Genomic DNA, 17,105 nt, shown 5'->3' on the forward strand with positions numbered 1-17,105 from the left:
GACGAGGAGCTGTCAAGCTATGCCTAGGATGACGACTGATGAAAGTAACAGTAACTAATCCAAGCAAGGTTTGGAAGAAATTTCCTGATGAAACTACTATCCCCTCTGCATTAAATGCACTGTACCAACCAAGTATGACGCATTAATGGCTGAATGACCTTTCTGAACAATGCCCCAACAACCTGTTATCTACTTATCACAATCTTAAAAGGAGGGGAGGAGAAGGACGGGACAAGTATTTTGCCTGAAGATCCCCCATGTTGTGGGATTGGTTTTTTGGGAGAAAAAAGATAGAGAGAGAGAGAGAGAGCAAAATTATTGCAATACTCAATAAAAGCTTAACTTGTATTTTTCGCTTAACAGTAACCCTCCTAAAATATTCCGAGGGAAGTGTAGTAATCAAAAAGAAATTCCTTGTCTACAATCTAACTCCTTAAATTGTTAGTTCAAAGACCCTCATCTTACAAATTAATTGTATTGGATAAAGGCCAGCCTAAGCTGTGGTGCTCAGTTTTTATCCTATACAATTACTATTTATTTAATAATTTAGTTTTAATTATTTTTAAAAAAATTAGCTTACATATGAATTTTCATTAAGTTGTGCATCGCACATGAATAATACTAGTAAAAAATAAAATAAAAAGAGAGAGTAAAACTTATCTATGACTTAAAAAATGTATAATTCTTACATTAGGTATAATTTAAACTTATATATATACATGTGTGTGTAATTGTAATTATTTTTAATTGTATGGTGCATATGCACTTATTATATATTATTTGCATATTGGACAAAACTTAGGTACGGTAACTTAGGTTCACTTCTTAGAACTCAATCATGTGGCCATTCAACTAAAAATTATACTCTTATCTCATGAGAAAAAAGCCATAAGGCAGAATCTTAAGAGAGGAATTTAAGTAACAGCACCTAAATACTGTACTTAAATCTTACCCTTGCATATTATAGTAGAAGTGAAAGAATTATATGTTTAAAATAGTAAATATAAGTAGGTTCTAATTAGTTCAACTGATAAAGTCTCTGATGATTGAATAAAAGATTTGGGGTTTAGATAAATAGCTCAACTAATTGGTATTTTAATCTGATGATAAATAGCTAACTAGATTGAAATTCTTAAAAAAAAAAAAAAAAGTAAATATGAGCAATATAATTGCCTTTGGATAAAATTTAGTTACAAAATTAATTATACTCATAGGTTACAACTTTACACAATATCTCTTTATTGAAGGTAAATTTTGATAAATTCACCATTAGATTACATATTCTTCTTATATTCTTTATACTTGTAAAATTTTTAGAAAATTAAAGATTAATAATTATATCATCAATAAATTGTTTAAATTGCAAATTTTTGTAGTTTAAAATTATACATAAAATATAAGCTTATAGATTATATTGTAAATAATATCCGATTGACACAAAATTTGACTTGTGTATTAAAAGTGTAAAGAACATGCAATTCAATGATTAGATTTTCAAAATATGTAATAATATTTATTTTATTGAATAAAGTTGTAACTTTATGCTTCAACTAGTTTTGTAGTTAAGTTTTGTTTGGTTAGACATGAAATAGTAATGACTCTCCACGTGTCCCGGCATTGGGGATGTAATATGGTGGGCAACTAACTACTGAGAGTCAATCGATACGCCCCAGGATCCATCACTAAAATGAACGGTGATGATTTCTATTCCTTTTATAAAACAAACTGACGCAGACGCTGTTGGATAGTTTGAGTTTACGATTTTGCGACAACAATCGGTCCCGATTTGTCTTCTTCTTCTTCAACTTTCCAAATTTCGTTTCGGGTAATTCTCATCTCCGATTTTGAAATCTTTCTCTCCTGTTAAATTCTCCCTTCTTCTGTTTGGTTACCGAGAAAACCAACCAAATCACCAACCATTTGAATTATGCTTATTATGCTGCTATATGAAAAATTGTGACCTGCTAATATAATACTGAAAAATGGCTTTTGTTTAGCTTTCTAAGCAACTGGAACACTTAGGGTTTCGTGTTGTTTCTGATCAATTGGATTGCCACGGTGATTAGCTATGGCAGTAGCCGAAGATGCAGAGCAGGAAGTTGCACCACAGAACAAGAAACCACCTACTGAGGATGAGAAGAGGTACATTATGTTTATATATATATATATATATGAGTGTAATTCTATGCGATGTTACATTACTCCATATATTTTCACTGAAGTACTTTGCCAAATCTGTTGCTGGAATTGCATTATCTCATTGTACCTTTCATGCTTGCCAAATATCGAGATGATTGGAAACTAATAACTTTCACATTATAAAATGTTTAAATTTGAAGTACAAAACGTGAGATTGTAGAATGGATAAGAATCTTAAAGAAGCTATGGACTGGTGTAACATTGCAAAGAGTTACTTGCACCATGTATAACTTGATCCTAACCTCATTATTTTGAGTGAGATGCTATTTTAAACTTGTTTTTATTTGCGATGAAAAGGAGAAAGAAAATTGTGCCTGGAAGTTTGATGAAAGCTTTGCTAAGACCTGGTGGGGGTGATTCAAGGCCTTCAGATGGTGATCAGGTATTCATTTGTTTTGCTCTAGTTGTGCTTGATTGCTCTTTTTAATCTTAAATGTTTGTGACCCGTTTAACTGGCAATGCTCAATTTGGGAATCTCAGTGGCAGTAAATGATTTAATTTATATATATTTAAAGCCTGTTTTGTGGACATTCTTGCAATTGAAATGATGTCTTATACTACTTGAGTGGCTGTATTATCATTGGGAACTTGGGCTATTGGAGGTTATAGTTGGGAAGTGAAGTAAGAAAAATCTAAGTTGGTTTAAATTTTGCAGGTCATATATCATTGCACCATTCGAACATTGGATGGAGTTGTTGTTGAATCTACTCGATCAGAAAATGGAGGTGAGTATGATTTTATGCATCTAAGCACATTCTGGCAAAACTAGAAAAGCACTTTTTATCTATTTTCCTGGTTATATGGTATATTTATTTTCAAAATTTATTGCCTTTTTATCCTATGCCCACTGATGCCAACATGATCAGGTATTTTTGTATCATCTCGCATAGGCTGCTCTATACTCTTGTGATCAGTGTACAAAACACATTGTTAATGATGGCTTTAACCCTTGCATTTGAGTTCTTTGCTCCATGCTTTAGGGCTTGGCCTCCCATACAATATCGAGAATTCCTACTTTAATAATTTGGCCTTGACTAAATTAATTTCAATGTTAAAATGCCTTCTGCTACAGTTATTGTCTGGATTAAATATTTACTTCTACGTGACAGGCAGGGGTACCCCAATAAGACATGTTTTGGGCAAAAGCAAGATGATAGTGGGATTGCTAGAAGGAATTCCAACAATGTTAAAGGGTGAAGTGGCAATGGTAATGTTTTCTTAGTTTCCTGAACTCTCTTTATATAACAAAAGAATTGGCAAAAGATATGGCAAAGAATGGAACAAATTAGTCATTATGTTTTTTACACATTGCATATTTAAAGAAAAGCATGTGGCTTTTTTTAATCCATTAATTTTTCATTTTTAGCTGGCATATCTGACAACTTTTATCTTCGTTACCTGGAAAAGGACCTTCAACAACGGACAAGTTTAATTCAAAAAATAAAAGAAAAATACAGAATTTGTTTGGGGGTGAAAATTAATTTTATTGATGGTTTGCTTATGCTGGTATATTTTACTTTATCAAAAACAAAAAATTATTCTTGTATATTTAACTTACTTCAAGGTGGTAATGTTGTTTCAGTTCAAGATGAAACCTCAAGTGCACTATGGTGAGGATGATTGTCCAGTTTCGGTTGTCAATGAATTTCCGAAGGATGATGAACTTCATTTTGAGATTGAGATGATAGATTTCTTCAAAGCCAAGGCATGAGTGTCCACTTTCAATTCTTTATCATAGGCATGATGCATGTTATTCTTTTTTAAAATCATAACATTTTGAACTGTACTTCTGGCATACCACACGTGTTGATTTCATTATTACATGGGGTTATTATTTTCAATTTCAATCCTGTTCATCGGAATTTATTCAAGATCACCGACCTCCAATTGGTGGGCCTTCATATCCGAAATCCAATATTGGTATATTTTTATTTAACATTATACCTAATTTTGATATTTTAGATCTAAGGAGTAGTTTAATAATGGTATCCAACTTTCATGAAGATTCCCTCTGGTGTTACCTCTCTAACAACACACACACACACACTAGCGTTTCCCCACAGCTCCATTTTCTGTCTTTCCATCATATTCTACTTTTGAAGAAAAAAAAAATTGCATCCAACTTCTCTTAAAATTTAGATCTAACCATGATTTTCATTAATGTGTTGATTTTCAGGTTGTAAGTGATGATTTGGGAGTTGTAAAGAAGGTATTGGCAACTGTATGAATTGTTGCATTACTGTAATTTTGATAGGAGCATTTTCTTATTATGTTAAGTTCTGTTTGGTTGGGGTGATGGAAAAGTGGGGGATAGAAAAAAGATTTTGTTTTCCCTAATGTGTTTGGTTGGGAGGATGAAAAAGTGGAGAGATGGAAAACTCTTTTATTTGGTTGAGAAAAAAAAAATAGAGGATATAAAATTTAGTTTGTATAAATTTACTCTCATGCCCATATTGCATACAAAAATTAATAGTTTATAAGGAAAAAAAAAACATGGAGGTTAAATAAAAAACATACAGTGGGTTAAAAAAAATAGGTGCACAGTAGATGGGTAATTTCCCATCTACACCCTCTCCTCCCCCCATTTTCTCCCCAAATCATGGGAGATGCAATTTTGGTGGGCCCAGGGAGAAAACACATGAGCCCTACCATAATCACCCCCCTTTCCTTTTCCACCCAAACAACCCTCAAAACCAAAATCCTCCCTATTTTCCCCTCACATATGCTTTTAAATGATGAAAATGGTGAAAATTTCATTATGATTAATCTCCTACACTATTTTGTCTGCATAAGAAGGTGTCTCTATTCTGTTGGATGCTCACAAAGGCTTTTAAATTTGTGTTTTTTAACTTCCTTTTTTAGTTCCCTAATGAGTATCTGTTCTGAACTGTTACATTGCCTCATTATTCTTATATTGAACTGAAAGGAGAATCCTGCGGACATTCTCATCTGCTATATTATTGGGTCAAGGATAATATTTTTGAATATTTTCTTGTTAGATCGTAAAATTGAGGGAACAAAATTTCAATATGGTGAACAAGTTTTTCATTAGTTATTTTAATAAATGTTTTGCACCAAATGAAAATAAAAATACACGTGAGTGGATGTTCTGTATTTTGTAATGTTCATGATTTTAATCTTCTGTCCAGAAAAATAAATGTGATGTCAATATCACTTTTTTTTTCTTAAGTAATGCAATAACTATAGTGTTAAGAGACTCCTACATGAACAGGTAATAAATGAAGGGCAGGGTTGGGAATCACCAAGGGAACCTTATGAAGTAAAAGCTTGGTAGGAACTTATTCTTGCTCATATATATATATATATATATATATATATATATATATATATATATATTTCTGTGTGTATTTGCTGCTGTATTTTTGTTAAACTGCCAATTGGAATGCTTGAAGTATCTAGTTGAGTATGATTGTTTCCAGGATTTCTGCAAAGACTGGTGATGGCAAATTGATTCTGTCACATATGGAAGGAGAACCATATTTCTTTACTTTTGGAAAATCCGAGGTGAGTAAGACATCTCTCGTAATTTACTTCTTCAATTTGCTTGGTTTGCTTAGTTTTCTTAGTGAAATAACGTGCATTATTAGAATTTTCTGACGTGTGTAATATTTGCTGAGTTTTATATTTTCTATCTCTGTTTTAATTCAATATACTGTACTTATTTGTTGAGATAAACTTATGAAAATATTGAATTTTTTAGCTGAATAGAAAACTATCTCCATTTGGCATAGCTTTACAGGAAACTACTATTTTTTTCTGCTCCTTTTCTATATGGTTTTCATCATTGTTCGTTTATAAATTAGGTACCTAAAGGTCTTGAGATGGGAATCGGAATAATGACACGTGGAGAGAAGGCAGTAGTATATGTCACCAGTCAGTACCTAACTCAATCCCCATTGATCCCTGTGATAGAAAGTTTTGAAGAAGTACACTTTGAGGTGGAGCTTGTCCACTTCATTCAGGTCTGAGGTTCTTCCTCCTTGCAAATCATAGAGTTCCTTAATCAATCTGTATTTAAATCTTTGTTGTAACAAGTGAGGTCTTGAACTTACGAGTCTTTAATTTGCAACCACTTATAGTTTGGTGGATTGGAGATGACGTCTTTTCTTGCAAAGGTGTATCACATGTTTTAACAGGAACAATTTTTTCTCTTTCTTCTTGAATCTAATGAGTTGTTCAGAATATTTTGTCATGTGCTTCAAGGTGAAAAATTAAATGATAAATATCCCCATTTTTGGTGAAATATTAGGCATCGTTTGGTAACTGTTCTGGTTTTAAAAACAAAAACTCTTCTCTGCTTTAAAAAACATGTTTGGCTTAGATGTTCCTTGCAAACAAATTTCAGAAAGCAAAGCAATATCAGGGGAAAACAGTGAATATCTTTTTGAATATTTCCGAGAAAGTCGGTTTGGGAACACCTGAAAACACTGAGAAAACTGCTCACTTGATTGCCCAGTGCAATTTACCATGGGTCATATGAAAATGCTCCTTCCCTATCTTCTTGCCGTAATCAAGTAATCAACAAAGGTGAAGCTGCTCCTGTTGATTTCACCTTATAGTCTTTTACACTCCTAGTGATTTTCCTTAATTTATTTTTTAATATCTTCTCCTCTTTCTCCATAATCTAGTTTTAAATTGATTTTTCCCCCTTCCTTTTTCCCCTTTTCTGCTCAATTTATCATTTCACTATCTTCTCCATTATCATTTCGATAGTATCCAGTTGTTCAGAACAGTTTGCCATATCCTTTAATCCGTTGTATTCCTTTTTTTAAATGGTCCCCGTAATTCTTAAATCGGTTTGTTACCAGAAGATTGATAATGAAGCAAGGGTGTTACAATTTGTTGAATCAGTTCACTTAGTAGATTGATTCTCTAGGTTAAGTTTCATAATTCTCCCTTTCAATTGAATCAGCTGTTATGCAGTCCACCATTAGGAGAATTGAACACAATAATTACAATTATTCCAAACGTGTTTTTTGTTTTTGGTCCTCTGAACACTGTTTTCCTATTGTATTTTGACTTAAAAACATTAGAAAACTGTTCTTCGTTTTTATTCCAAAAAACAGATTTCTGAGATCAGTGTTTTTTTTTTTTTTTTTTTGGAAAACATTACCAAACAAGTTCTTAGGTTCTTTCTTTCAGTTTGAAGTCTTATTTTATGATGCTTTATTTATTTATCTTACTGTTCTATTTCTATATCACATGCCATGTAGTTTGATTCAGTATTTATCAAGTTCACCCCCAGATATCAGACAAAAGAACCTAGCTGGATTTGTAATGGAAAAGGTGATTTTGCTTATGCATTGACAGGTGCGGGACATGCTTGGAGATGGGCGCCTAATAAAACGCCGAATTCGTGATGGGAAAGGTTGGGTTTCAGAAATTTCTCTTTTCCCTTTCGGATTAGTATTTGTTGGTAACTTTTTTTTTTTTTGCTGATAAGTACAACTAAGGGATCTATTTGATTTTTCTGTTTTTACATAGTTTAGGTTCCATTTACTGCTTTCATTTGAGCTTCTTTCCCTTTTCTCTCTATGTTTCATTTTCTAGTAATACTCTTCTATGATCTAATACATGGCTGCACTATTCATATTTATTATTTTATGAATCATAACATGATGCTTTTCTTAATTGTTTGAAACAATTAGGTGACTTTCCGATGGATTGCCCTCTTCATGACAGTCTATTACGTGTCCATTACAAGGGCATGCTTCTTGATGATGAAAGGAGGGTCTTCTATGATACAAGAGTTGATAACAATGATCAGCCTTTGGAGTTCAGTTCTGGAGAAGGGCTTGTGAGTGTATAGATAATTCTATCTTTTTTTATTTTCAAGTGGTGAATCTATTTGCATTGAATATATGTGTGTCTATATATATATATTGTCTTTTTCAAAGCATTGATGATCAAATTATCATATCAATCAACCAACCACCAATGCCCCATCACACAAATTTCACAAAGTTGTTCTAAGCCCTTGCTTCTGCAATTCAATTCAATTGAATGAAAATCTAGTTTTGTATGCCAGGTACCTGAGGGCTTTGAAATGTGTATTCGTTTGATGCTGCCTGGCGAGATAGCTCTTGTCACCTGTCCACCTGATTATGCATACGACAAGTTCCCAAGGTTACTTTCAAAAATTGAGTTTACCTTCTTTGATAGTTACTGTTTTGCCAAAAAATGAATTTATAGTAATGCAAATCGAGAGTGTGATTTTTGTTTTTATCCTCAATTCATCATGTCTGTCTTCTTCTTTCTTCCACTTCAAATTTTATGACCAACTTTTTCCCTACACGATCAGGCCAGCTAATGTTCCTGAAGGTGCTCATGTTCAATGGGAAATTGAACTTCTTGGTTTTGAGATGCCAAAGGTAATCTATAAAATACCCTCTCTTTTTTTTTTTTTTTTTGGGGGGGGGGGGGGGTCGTTAAGAATGTGAGATATCTTCCTTTTAAAATAAATAAATAAATGCACTTGATTCAAAATCTGTTTGAAATGGTTGTCATTCTTGCATATTTCTAAGATGGCTGAGGAAGTGCTATTGTTGACCATCAGACTAGTTTTTACTTACGGATGTGAACTTGTTGAGTGGTCATTTGGAATCTTGGATATCCAAAATATGAATCTATCTGATTTTTTTTTTTGGTTACCACAAGAGGAAGAACAAAAGCAAAACAGGCTAGGGAACATTACAATCAATACGGATGGTAGAGGGGAATCTATTTTATTTTTAGTTGTCTTTTTCATCATATATAGAAACTATTCACGACAGGAAATTCCTATTAGATTTTGTCTTCAAATGTGCTTTTGCCTTTAAAATTCTTTGGAAGTAGGTGCATATTGAGTGTTAATTATCACTTTTGAGTTGCTTTAAGAGAGTTGGACCTATAATCTAATTATGGTTGGTGCTATGAGTTTTGAGGTTCCTTTCCTGATTGAACCATGGGTGTTTCAGGATCTTTATCTGGGTTAATTGATGAAGCATCTGATACTTATATTGTGTCAATTTTATTGAACCATTTACATGATTTGAATCCACATTGCAGGATTGGACTGGTTTGAACTTCAAAAGTATAATGGATGATGCAGAGAAGATAAGACTCACAGTATGTTATTAACTTGTAATTTTTCTGCATCTAGCTATCTAGCTCTTATTTGATGCTGGAAGTGCAAAGAAATATTGATTAAAATAAGTTTTATTTAATTTTTTGGCAGTTGTGTTTTTATTGGTCAATAGGATTTTGTTCTTGGTCTTAGTTAATTATGTTATTTGTACTTAATTTTCTAGAGTCAAGGATATATATATATATTTTTTATAACTAATAAGGATTCATTGATAACGAAAAGAGAGAGATACCCAAGTACACAAGAAGTATACAGGGGTGTACAAATCAATTACATAGATTACGTAAATCAAGAAAATCCAAAAAAGAAGAAAAATGATGGTTTCTCCAAACTGAAAACCATTCCAGTAAGGTTCTGAAAACAAGAAGCTTGAGATCAGGCATAGAACGCTTATTGTCTTCAAAACACCCACTATTTCTTTCCTTCCAAATACACCACATCAAACAATGAGGGACAACCATCCATATATCTCCATTGCGATGGCGACCAAAACGACCTTGCCAGCAAGCAAAAAGCTCAATAACAGACATTGGCATAACCCAACAAACTCCAAATAAACCAAAAACCATATCCCACAACTCCAAAGCAACCGGACAATGAAGGAATAGATGGTTAATGGTTTCACTGTTACACTTGTACATATAACACCAATCCAAAATGCAAACCTTTCTTTTCCTTAAATTGTCAATTGTTAGACATTTCCCCAAGGCAGCGGTCCAAACAAAGAAAGCCACTCTAGAGGGAATCTTCTACTTCCAAATGCTTTTCCAAGGGAAAAACTGATCATTGTGGCCAACTAGGAGATGGTAGTACGCACTAATTGAAAACCCCTTACTCTTACAAGGAAGCCAACATCCCTTGTCCTCCCCAGTCCCCCTTACGAGAGTGCTATAAATGGTAATAATGAAGCTCCAGAAGGCTTCCAATTCCCAATTATGAACATCCCTACAAAAAAGAATCTCCCAATGAAGGACTCCATTGGAGTACCTCATTAGATCAGCCACACTCGAATCTTTGTTGCAACAAATCCTATATAAATCAGGATAGCAGTCAGCAAGTGGGGATGATCCACACCATCTATCTAGCCAAAACCGCACTTTTGATCCATCTCCAATTTCATACAGAAAAATCCGAGATAAAGAGGGCCACCCTCTTCTAATATTTTTCCACAAACTAACTCCATGAGGACCAAAGAAAGGGCTAGAACACCAACCACCCCAATTCAATAATTGAAATTTCCCAAGTAAATGAGAATTAGGGCTTCCTAAGTCAACTAGAGTTAGGGTTTGGTTTTAGTAGTTTATATAAAAAGAGTATTCTACTCCTATGGAGTCAGTTTACAGTTTGCTTGATTAATAAAAAAATTATCTTGGAAGTTTTCCAACAGTTTAGGGTTTACCTCAGCCAACCCTTGGTGCCAACTTCTAGGATATATTTTTATTGTTTTATGTTTTTCAATTTTTGTGTAGCATCAAAGTTTTGTTTTTGTCTTGCTTCACAATTTGGTATCAGAGCAAAATTCTGTCCCATTTGAAGTATCGCTGTGGGTCACAACTAGAGTTGAAAAAGAAAAATTCATTGTTATAAACCCACCCTATCTGACACCAACTATCTTCTTCCTTAACCATCCCGCCACCATCAACAAAACCAAAAACAATCACCATCCAGCTGTTGTGACCTAATCACCACAAGCTTGATCATCAATCCACGCCCAGGCCGAAACCTGTTCAATAACCAAATCCCTTACAGCGCAATCCACCAAAAAAGCAAAATCACCAATCTTGGAAGACCCCAAACTAACAATCTCAAGCTTCCTTCAATCTGTCAACTTGTTTTCATGAGCCCCAGTACAACCACGACTCCTAATGCCTGTTGTGAACCCCCTCCCCTCAACATTGATTGGTGACAAAGATATCTCATGTCTTGGTCGTTGCCCCTGGTCCATTACTGTCCCATCAGAAATTCATTGCCACCAAGTTTCCCCTGGAAGCCTTGGTCCACGCATATTGCTTTGCATGCCACCACCGACATCCCTGTGCTTCCCAGTTTTGAATTGCTATGTCCAAGAATTGTTGTCACTAGGTTATAAACCTCCGAAGTCACACATACCCCTTGTATTTCAAAGACTTGACCTATATGAAAACCTTGACTCCGGGTCTGACCCACTTAAAAAGTAAACTTAAAAGCCCTTAAATCTAACTCATACATAAATAAGCCATGTCAAGCCTAGTTATGCTTTACCTAATAAAAAAAACTTAAAGCCATTTGTCCGACCAAAAACATTAAAAAAAATCCTTTTACCTGACCTAGCCAAACCCAAACACACCACCAGTTGCCACTTTTGATTAATCTACCATGGACCAAACCCTAGAGAAGCTCGTGAAAATTGTCTAGAACATATTTGCAAAGTTAGATAAGCACAATAGAAGGTATGGCCAACAGAATATCTGATTGGACATAATGATAGCTTATATCCAAGGGCTGCCCAATAACCTTGAAGGTAAAGTTTCATAAACTGAGATAATAATGTTGGGCCACCAAAACTTTTTGCTGAAATAGAAGTACAAGTACAAGCAAATGCTGCTTTAACTTTAGTGCTAAAGACTAAACAGTAAGGTGAAATATTTGAACTATGTGTAGCAGATATAATAAAGCCTGTTGAAGAGAAAGATACATCACTTATCACAGTGAAGGAAGATTTCTCACTACTTGATGAGGAGAAAGTTCCGCAAGGGTGCACATATGGAATATGAGTTTGATGCATTTGTTATTGATCAATCCTCTAAGGTGCATGAAGATAAAAAGCTGGATGAAGTGGAAACTTAGATACAATGTTGCTTTTTGTGGTTCAGGATAAGGCTCTAATGGTTGCAATGCTTATTCCACATATTGTTTTGTAATTCTAGAAGAATTCAATGATTTGGTGGAAGATAAGCCTTCTTTTTTCTCGGTGCTATCAAAGGTGATTCCAGAACTAAAGCAAGTATCTAGAGCCACAATCCTTAACATTCAAGACTTCAAAACTTTTTTTTTAATAAGTATGGGAGAATGATAGGTGAAGTGCAAATTTAATAATTGAGACTTCCCAAGTCAATTAGAATTAGGGTTTACTAACTAGAATTAGGTTTAGTTTAAGTGGTTTGTATAAGCATGGTATTGTACTTTTATGGAGACAATTTACTATTTTCTTGATTTATATGCAACGTTTTGGTGTTGCAGACTCCTAGGTGAATTTTTATTTTATTTTATTTTCAATTTTGTTGCATCAAGTTTTGGTTTTGTCCTATGTCATTATCACACCAAACTTGCATATGTTCAATGGTTGAACATGTGTGCCCAGTTGTCTATCGATAGAGTCCCATGTTTTCGATAGAACCCCATGTTTAATCCTTGTTCTGTGATGACGAATCCCATTAAATATTACTTGGTGAGCATTTATTTTAGGACGAAGTCTTTGATGCTATTGTTCATTGTCAGGGGAACAGGCTATTCAAAGAAGGAAAATTTGAACTTGCTAAAGCAAAGTATGAGAAGGTATTATGTTCTTCCCCTTATATTGTGAGTAATTTTGTTGGGTTGACCATTCTGTTCCATGCTTTTGGTAGACATAATCTTTCAGAAGGGAAACTTGCATTAGTCTCATCCAACTTTTTGGGATGAAATTGTTGTTTTCATGTTGAAATCTATATAATGTATTTAAGTGGAAGCTCGATAATAAAGGATTAAGATAATTCACTCTAATTTTGTGCCAAGTAACCCAAATTAGAATTCAAGTCCTGTTTAATTTTTTGCCAAATATCTCTCCAAATTAAAACTTCTTTTACTCATTTTGAAACTACTTTTATCCTATTTATGACTACTTCAAGTCCATTTATAGGTACTTCCAACCCATTTAAAACTATTTCAAGCAATTCAAAATTACTTTCAACTGTTTGAAACTAATACAAATTCAAGACCAAAACTTATCATGAACTCAAGTATAAACTTCAATGAACCGACTATGCCTTTTCAATAGATTTTCTTAATGACTAAAATTTCATTACTTATTGGATGATCATGATACTTCCCAGAAATCGAAATTCTTGATCAATGAAGGAACAATATCACCATTTTTGTTCAATAAGATACCAAAGTGGTGGATTAGTAACAGTTTTCTCCCAGGATCTGTTGCACGCAAGAAATTATATGGAACTTATGTATGAATGATATGAATTGCCTTAACAAGAATTCTTGAACAGCGAACAACCAGAGCTAGTACTCACTACATCAAAAAATTTCCATTAATGAAAGATGTAAATCCATGGAAAATAAAAAATAAGCATGTAGGATGAAATGGTTGTTCTTGATGCATATAAATAAAGTATGCAATCTAATTACCTTATTTCCTCTATGGGGGAGAGAAAATTGAGGAACCCCCAAATATTGGTAAAATCAAAATTGTATCATTTAGGAATCAAATCAGCCATTTTTATGATTCTTTGATAGAAAGAGATCGCAAAAAGGGTATGTTGTTGACATTTTTGAAACGATTAAAAATCACCAAAGTAATGTCTAAATCCAATGATTCAAAGAAATGATAAAGAATCCTAGAACATGGAAATGTGTATATAATTTAAATATAGCAAATATAAAAGTATAGAATCCTTTTCATAGCTCGTAGATAATTTGATAAGCCAATGATATTTTTCCATGTCATGAAAGATGTAATAAACATTAATAGAATTCATTGTATGACAATTTAAAAAATTACATTAAGAAACTTTCAAAATAAAATAAAAATTACAATGCACCTGTGCATATGTAGGGGTTACAAGCTATTTTAATTATCATTTTAGTTACCATAATTGTTGATAGCTAGCAATCCTGTTGCCCAGTTTGGCTAGTATTTATTCTGTGGTCAAAGAAACTTTTATGTGATAATTTGGTTTGTGTGACCCAGAATATTTAAGGCTTTCAGGGGATCTATGTCCTGGCATTTAATGCCTTGGAAACAGTTGGTTTTGCATGTCTTTATCAACAAAAGTTCTTAAATAATTTTTCTTACAAACTTATGAAAATTTGTAGATTCTGTTAATATTAAACATATTCCTCTGAATCAAGAACTAGAATTTCTGCTTTAATATATTTAAAACATATCAATTGTGCTTTCAAGTTGTCATATATGTTAGTTGCTATACAGGTACTTCGGGAATTTAACCATGTCAATCCACAAGATGATGACGAAGGGAAGGAGTTTGTAAATGCAAGAGTAAGTTTCTTTTTTGTTCTTTCCATTTAGGATGTAATGGAGCTGCGATTGTTTGATTCTTGATTTACTCATTTTCTACCACTTTAGCACTCTATATTCAAGTTGGATAACTTTGTATCTGAGATCAATTGTCCTTTTTTATTTTTTTGAAGAATCTATTACATTTGAATGTGGCTGCATGCCAACTGAAACTGGGAGAATGCAGAAAGTCCATCGAGACCTGCAATAAGGTATGTTTAGTGACTTCAAAATGTGAGTAGGCATGTTTGTTTTATCGGGGAAAACTGTGAAGAAATCAGTGCTTAGCATGTGAAATTGTAATAAAGGAGTATAAAATTTCTTACATTACTTACATAAAAATAAATAAATAAATAAAGGAGTCACACCATTTATTGAACAAATAAACCATTGCATATAAGTTTGGGGCAAGAAAAAGAGTCCTTCTGCCTCCCTTCGTCTCCCTTTTGGGAAGACAGTGATAAGATGTGTGTGGAGCTTGATCTACTGTGTCGGTTGTATTGGTCCCCCAGCCTCCGTACAATTTTGGGGGGTATTTCTGGTATTTAAGAATGCATTAGAATCCCTAGTAACAGCAGAATAGGGCGGTATATATATACCTGTGATCACTATTACTTATTTTGGTAAGCCATCATAATAAAAAACTGTACCAACTCCTTCTATGTAACTTTAGTTTGGGTGAAACACACAATTGGTTGGGGATCATGTCTTATGAAGCAGAGGTCACTAATTTGAATCTCTCCTTTCCCCCTCCCCTTGGGACCACACTTTCTAAGAACGAAAAGTTTTGGGTGAACCACGTAAATCTGGTCTTGTGTGTGCTTTGATCTTTTCTTTTGATTTTATTTTTGTTGTTTGCTCCTCACAGATATCAAGTTAGGTTTCTCGTTTCCTAACAGACAATTATATATAAGTTGTTAAAAATTAAGTGCTTGGGCTGCAAACAAGAAATACTTGGCTTTCACTTTATCACCCTCTAATGTTATACATGACAATTAACCTTAGTAGATTTAATTGATTGGTGAATGAATGGAAACAGTATCTAATGAGTTGTAATTAATTAGAAATTTCTCCCATCTAAATTTTAAAGAAACCCAGCATGCTTATAAGTGTTAAATTGTCGTGTTGTATATGTTTAACTAGTTTTTGTAACTGCTCTCACAGGCCAAGGTTAATTATCCTGAGTTTTGTTTCTGATATATTTTCCTGATGGAACGATGTAGGTTTTAGATGCAAACCATGCACACGTAAAGGCTCTTTACCGTCGTGGAATGGCCTACATGGCAGCTGGAGATTTTGAGGAAGCAAGGGCTGATTTCAAAATGGTAATGCTTATTATTTACCTTAGTAGTTGAGCATTAAATTCTGGACCCTATTATAAAAGTTGTTTCTGGATGCTACTAGATGATGAAAGTCGACAAGTTATCTGAAGCTGATGCAACAGCTGCTCTTCTTAAACTAAAGCAGAAGGAGCAGGTGGGTTGAAACACCGTCAAATTTCCTATTTACAAATTGAGATGGAGTTTAAATGCTTTATACCGTACTTTATGTCATCATTTGATATGCAGGAAGTTGAGAAGAAGGCTCGGAAACAATTTAAAGGATTATTTGACAAGAAACCAGGGGAAATCGCTGTTGCTGGATCAGAAGATAAAGAAGATAATGATACAGGTGAAAACCCTAACAATTTTGATAAGGAGGATTCGGATGCAGATAATTCAGAGGAATCACGTGAAGCTGAAGCTGATGCTGATCAAATGGGTTGGTTCTCCCGCATCTGGCCTACTGGTGGAAGACTATTTTCAGCTCTTGGGCTGCAAAGATGTTCTATATTATGATTTTTGTATCAAACTAATCCTGGGGTTAGGACATCTCACTTGTGATCCATTGGCTACAGTGGAGCTGGGGATAGTACAAAAAAGATCATAGTGTAGTTACCATATATATACCAAGAAATAGAAAGTAGCAAATAAATGATTATCCTATCCGTCTTTGGCACTTTTTTAGATTTATGTATTCGAATAAGAACTGGTAATGGTAGATAGATTTCAGAGTTGGGTGACGGATTTCAGAGTCTTCAACTAGTTTTAAGCTCCTAATACCAGATACCTTGAATTTGTAAATTAGTAAATTACCCCGTACAATTTTTTGACATGGACTAAAATGCCCCAACAACATTTTCAACAATTACACAATCATATCTACCCAAAAATACTCTAAAATGGGATTGAAGCAGAGATTGTATCTCTCCTCTACCGATGTTGGAATTTTCATTGTCATAAATATTGGTTAGAATTAGGCCCGCTTAATGTATTTTGGGATCTAAAGTGGTAACTTTATGTGAGTCCTTTTTTTTTTTTTTTTTTTTTTTTTTTTTTTTTAATTTTAATTTTTATAATAAAATATATATTAATTAAACAATATTTACTTATCTTTTGATATCTTCATATTTTTACTGTTTAAAATCCAGTTTTCTTGTTTTTTAAGATACAA

At 33.7% G+C, this 17,105-nt stretch overlaps 1 protein-coding gene across 2 annotated transcripts; it reads left to right on the top strand.

The window, feature by feature from the left end:
* Positions 1 to 1,658: 1,658 nt before the first annotated feature.
* Positions 1,659 to 16,599, top strand: LOC126713187 (peptidyl-prolyl cis-trans isomerase PASTICCINO1). 2 transcript variants are annotated; one of them, XM_050412870.1, is made up of 21 exons: positions 1,659 to 1,825; positions 1,998 to 2,142; positions 2,497 to 2,581; positions 2,855 to 2,924; positions 3,309 to 3,406; positions 3,782 to 3,904; positions 4,376 to 4,408; positions 5,432 to 5,490; positions 5,640 to 5,724; positions 6,024 to 6,182; positions 7,531 to 7,588; positions 7,869 to 8,017; positions 8,249 to 8,346; positions 8,522 to 8,591; positions 9,268 to 9,327; positions 12,824 to 12,880; positions 14,526 to 14,594; positions 14,747 to 14,824; positions 15,836 to 15,937; positions 16,017 to 16,088; positions 16,181 to 16,599. In XM_050412870.1, the coding sequence occupies exons 2-21, from the start codon at positions 2,069 to 2,071 to the stop codon at positions 16,448 to 16,450; spliced, it is 1,869 nt and encodes a 622-aa protein (XP_050268827.1). In that variant the 5' UTR covers positions 1,659 to 1,825; positions 1,998 to 2,068; the 3' UTR covers positions 16,451 to 16,599. The 2 variants fall into 2 exon arrangements, with proteins under 2 accessions (XP_050268827.1, XP_050268828.1); XM_050412871.1 differs by having other exon boundaries at positions 1,663 to 1,825; positions 2,067 to 2,142.
* The last annotated feature ends 506 nt before the right edge of the window (positions 16,600 to 17,105 follow it).

The sequence above is a fragment of the Quercus robur genome, chromosome 2 (genome assembly GCF_932294415.1).
Source record: "Quercus robur chromosome 2, dhQueRobu3.1, whole genome shotgun sequence".
Classification (NCBI taxonomy): domain Eukaryota; kingdom Viridiplantae; phylum Streptophyta; class Magnoliopsida; order Fagales; family Fagaceae; genus Quercus; species Quercus robur.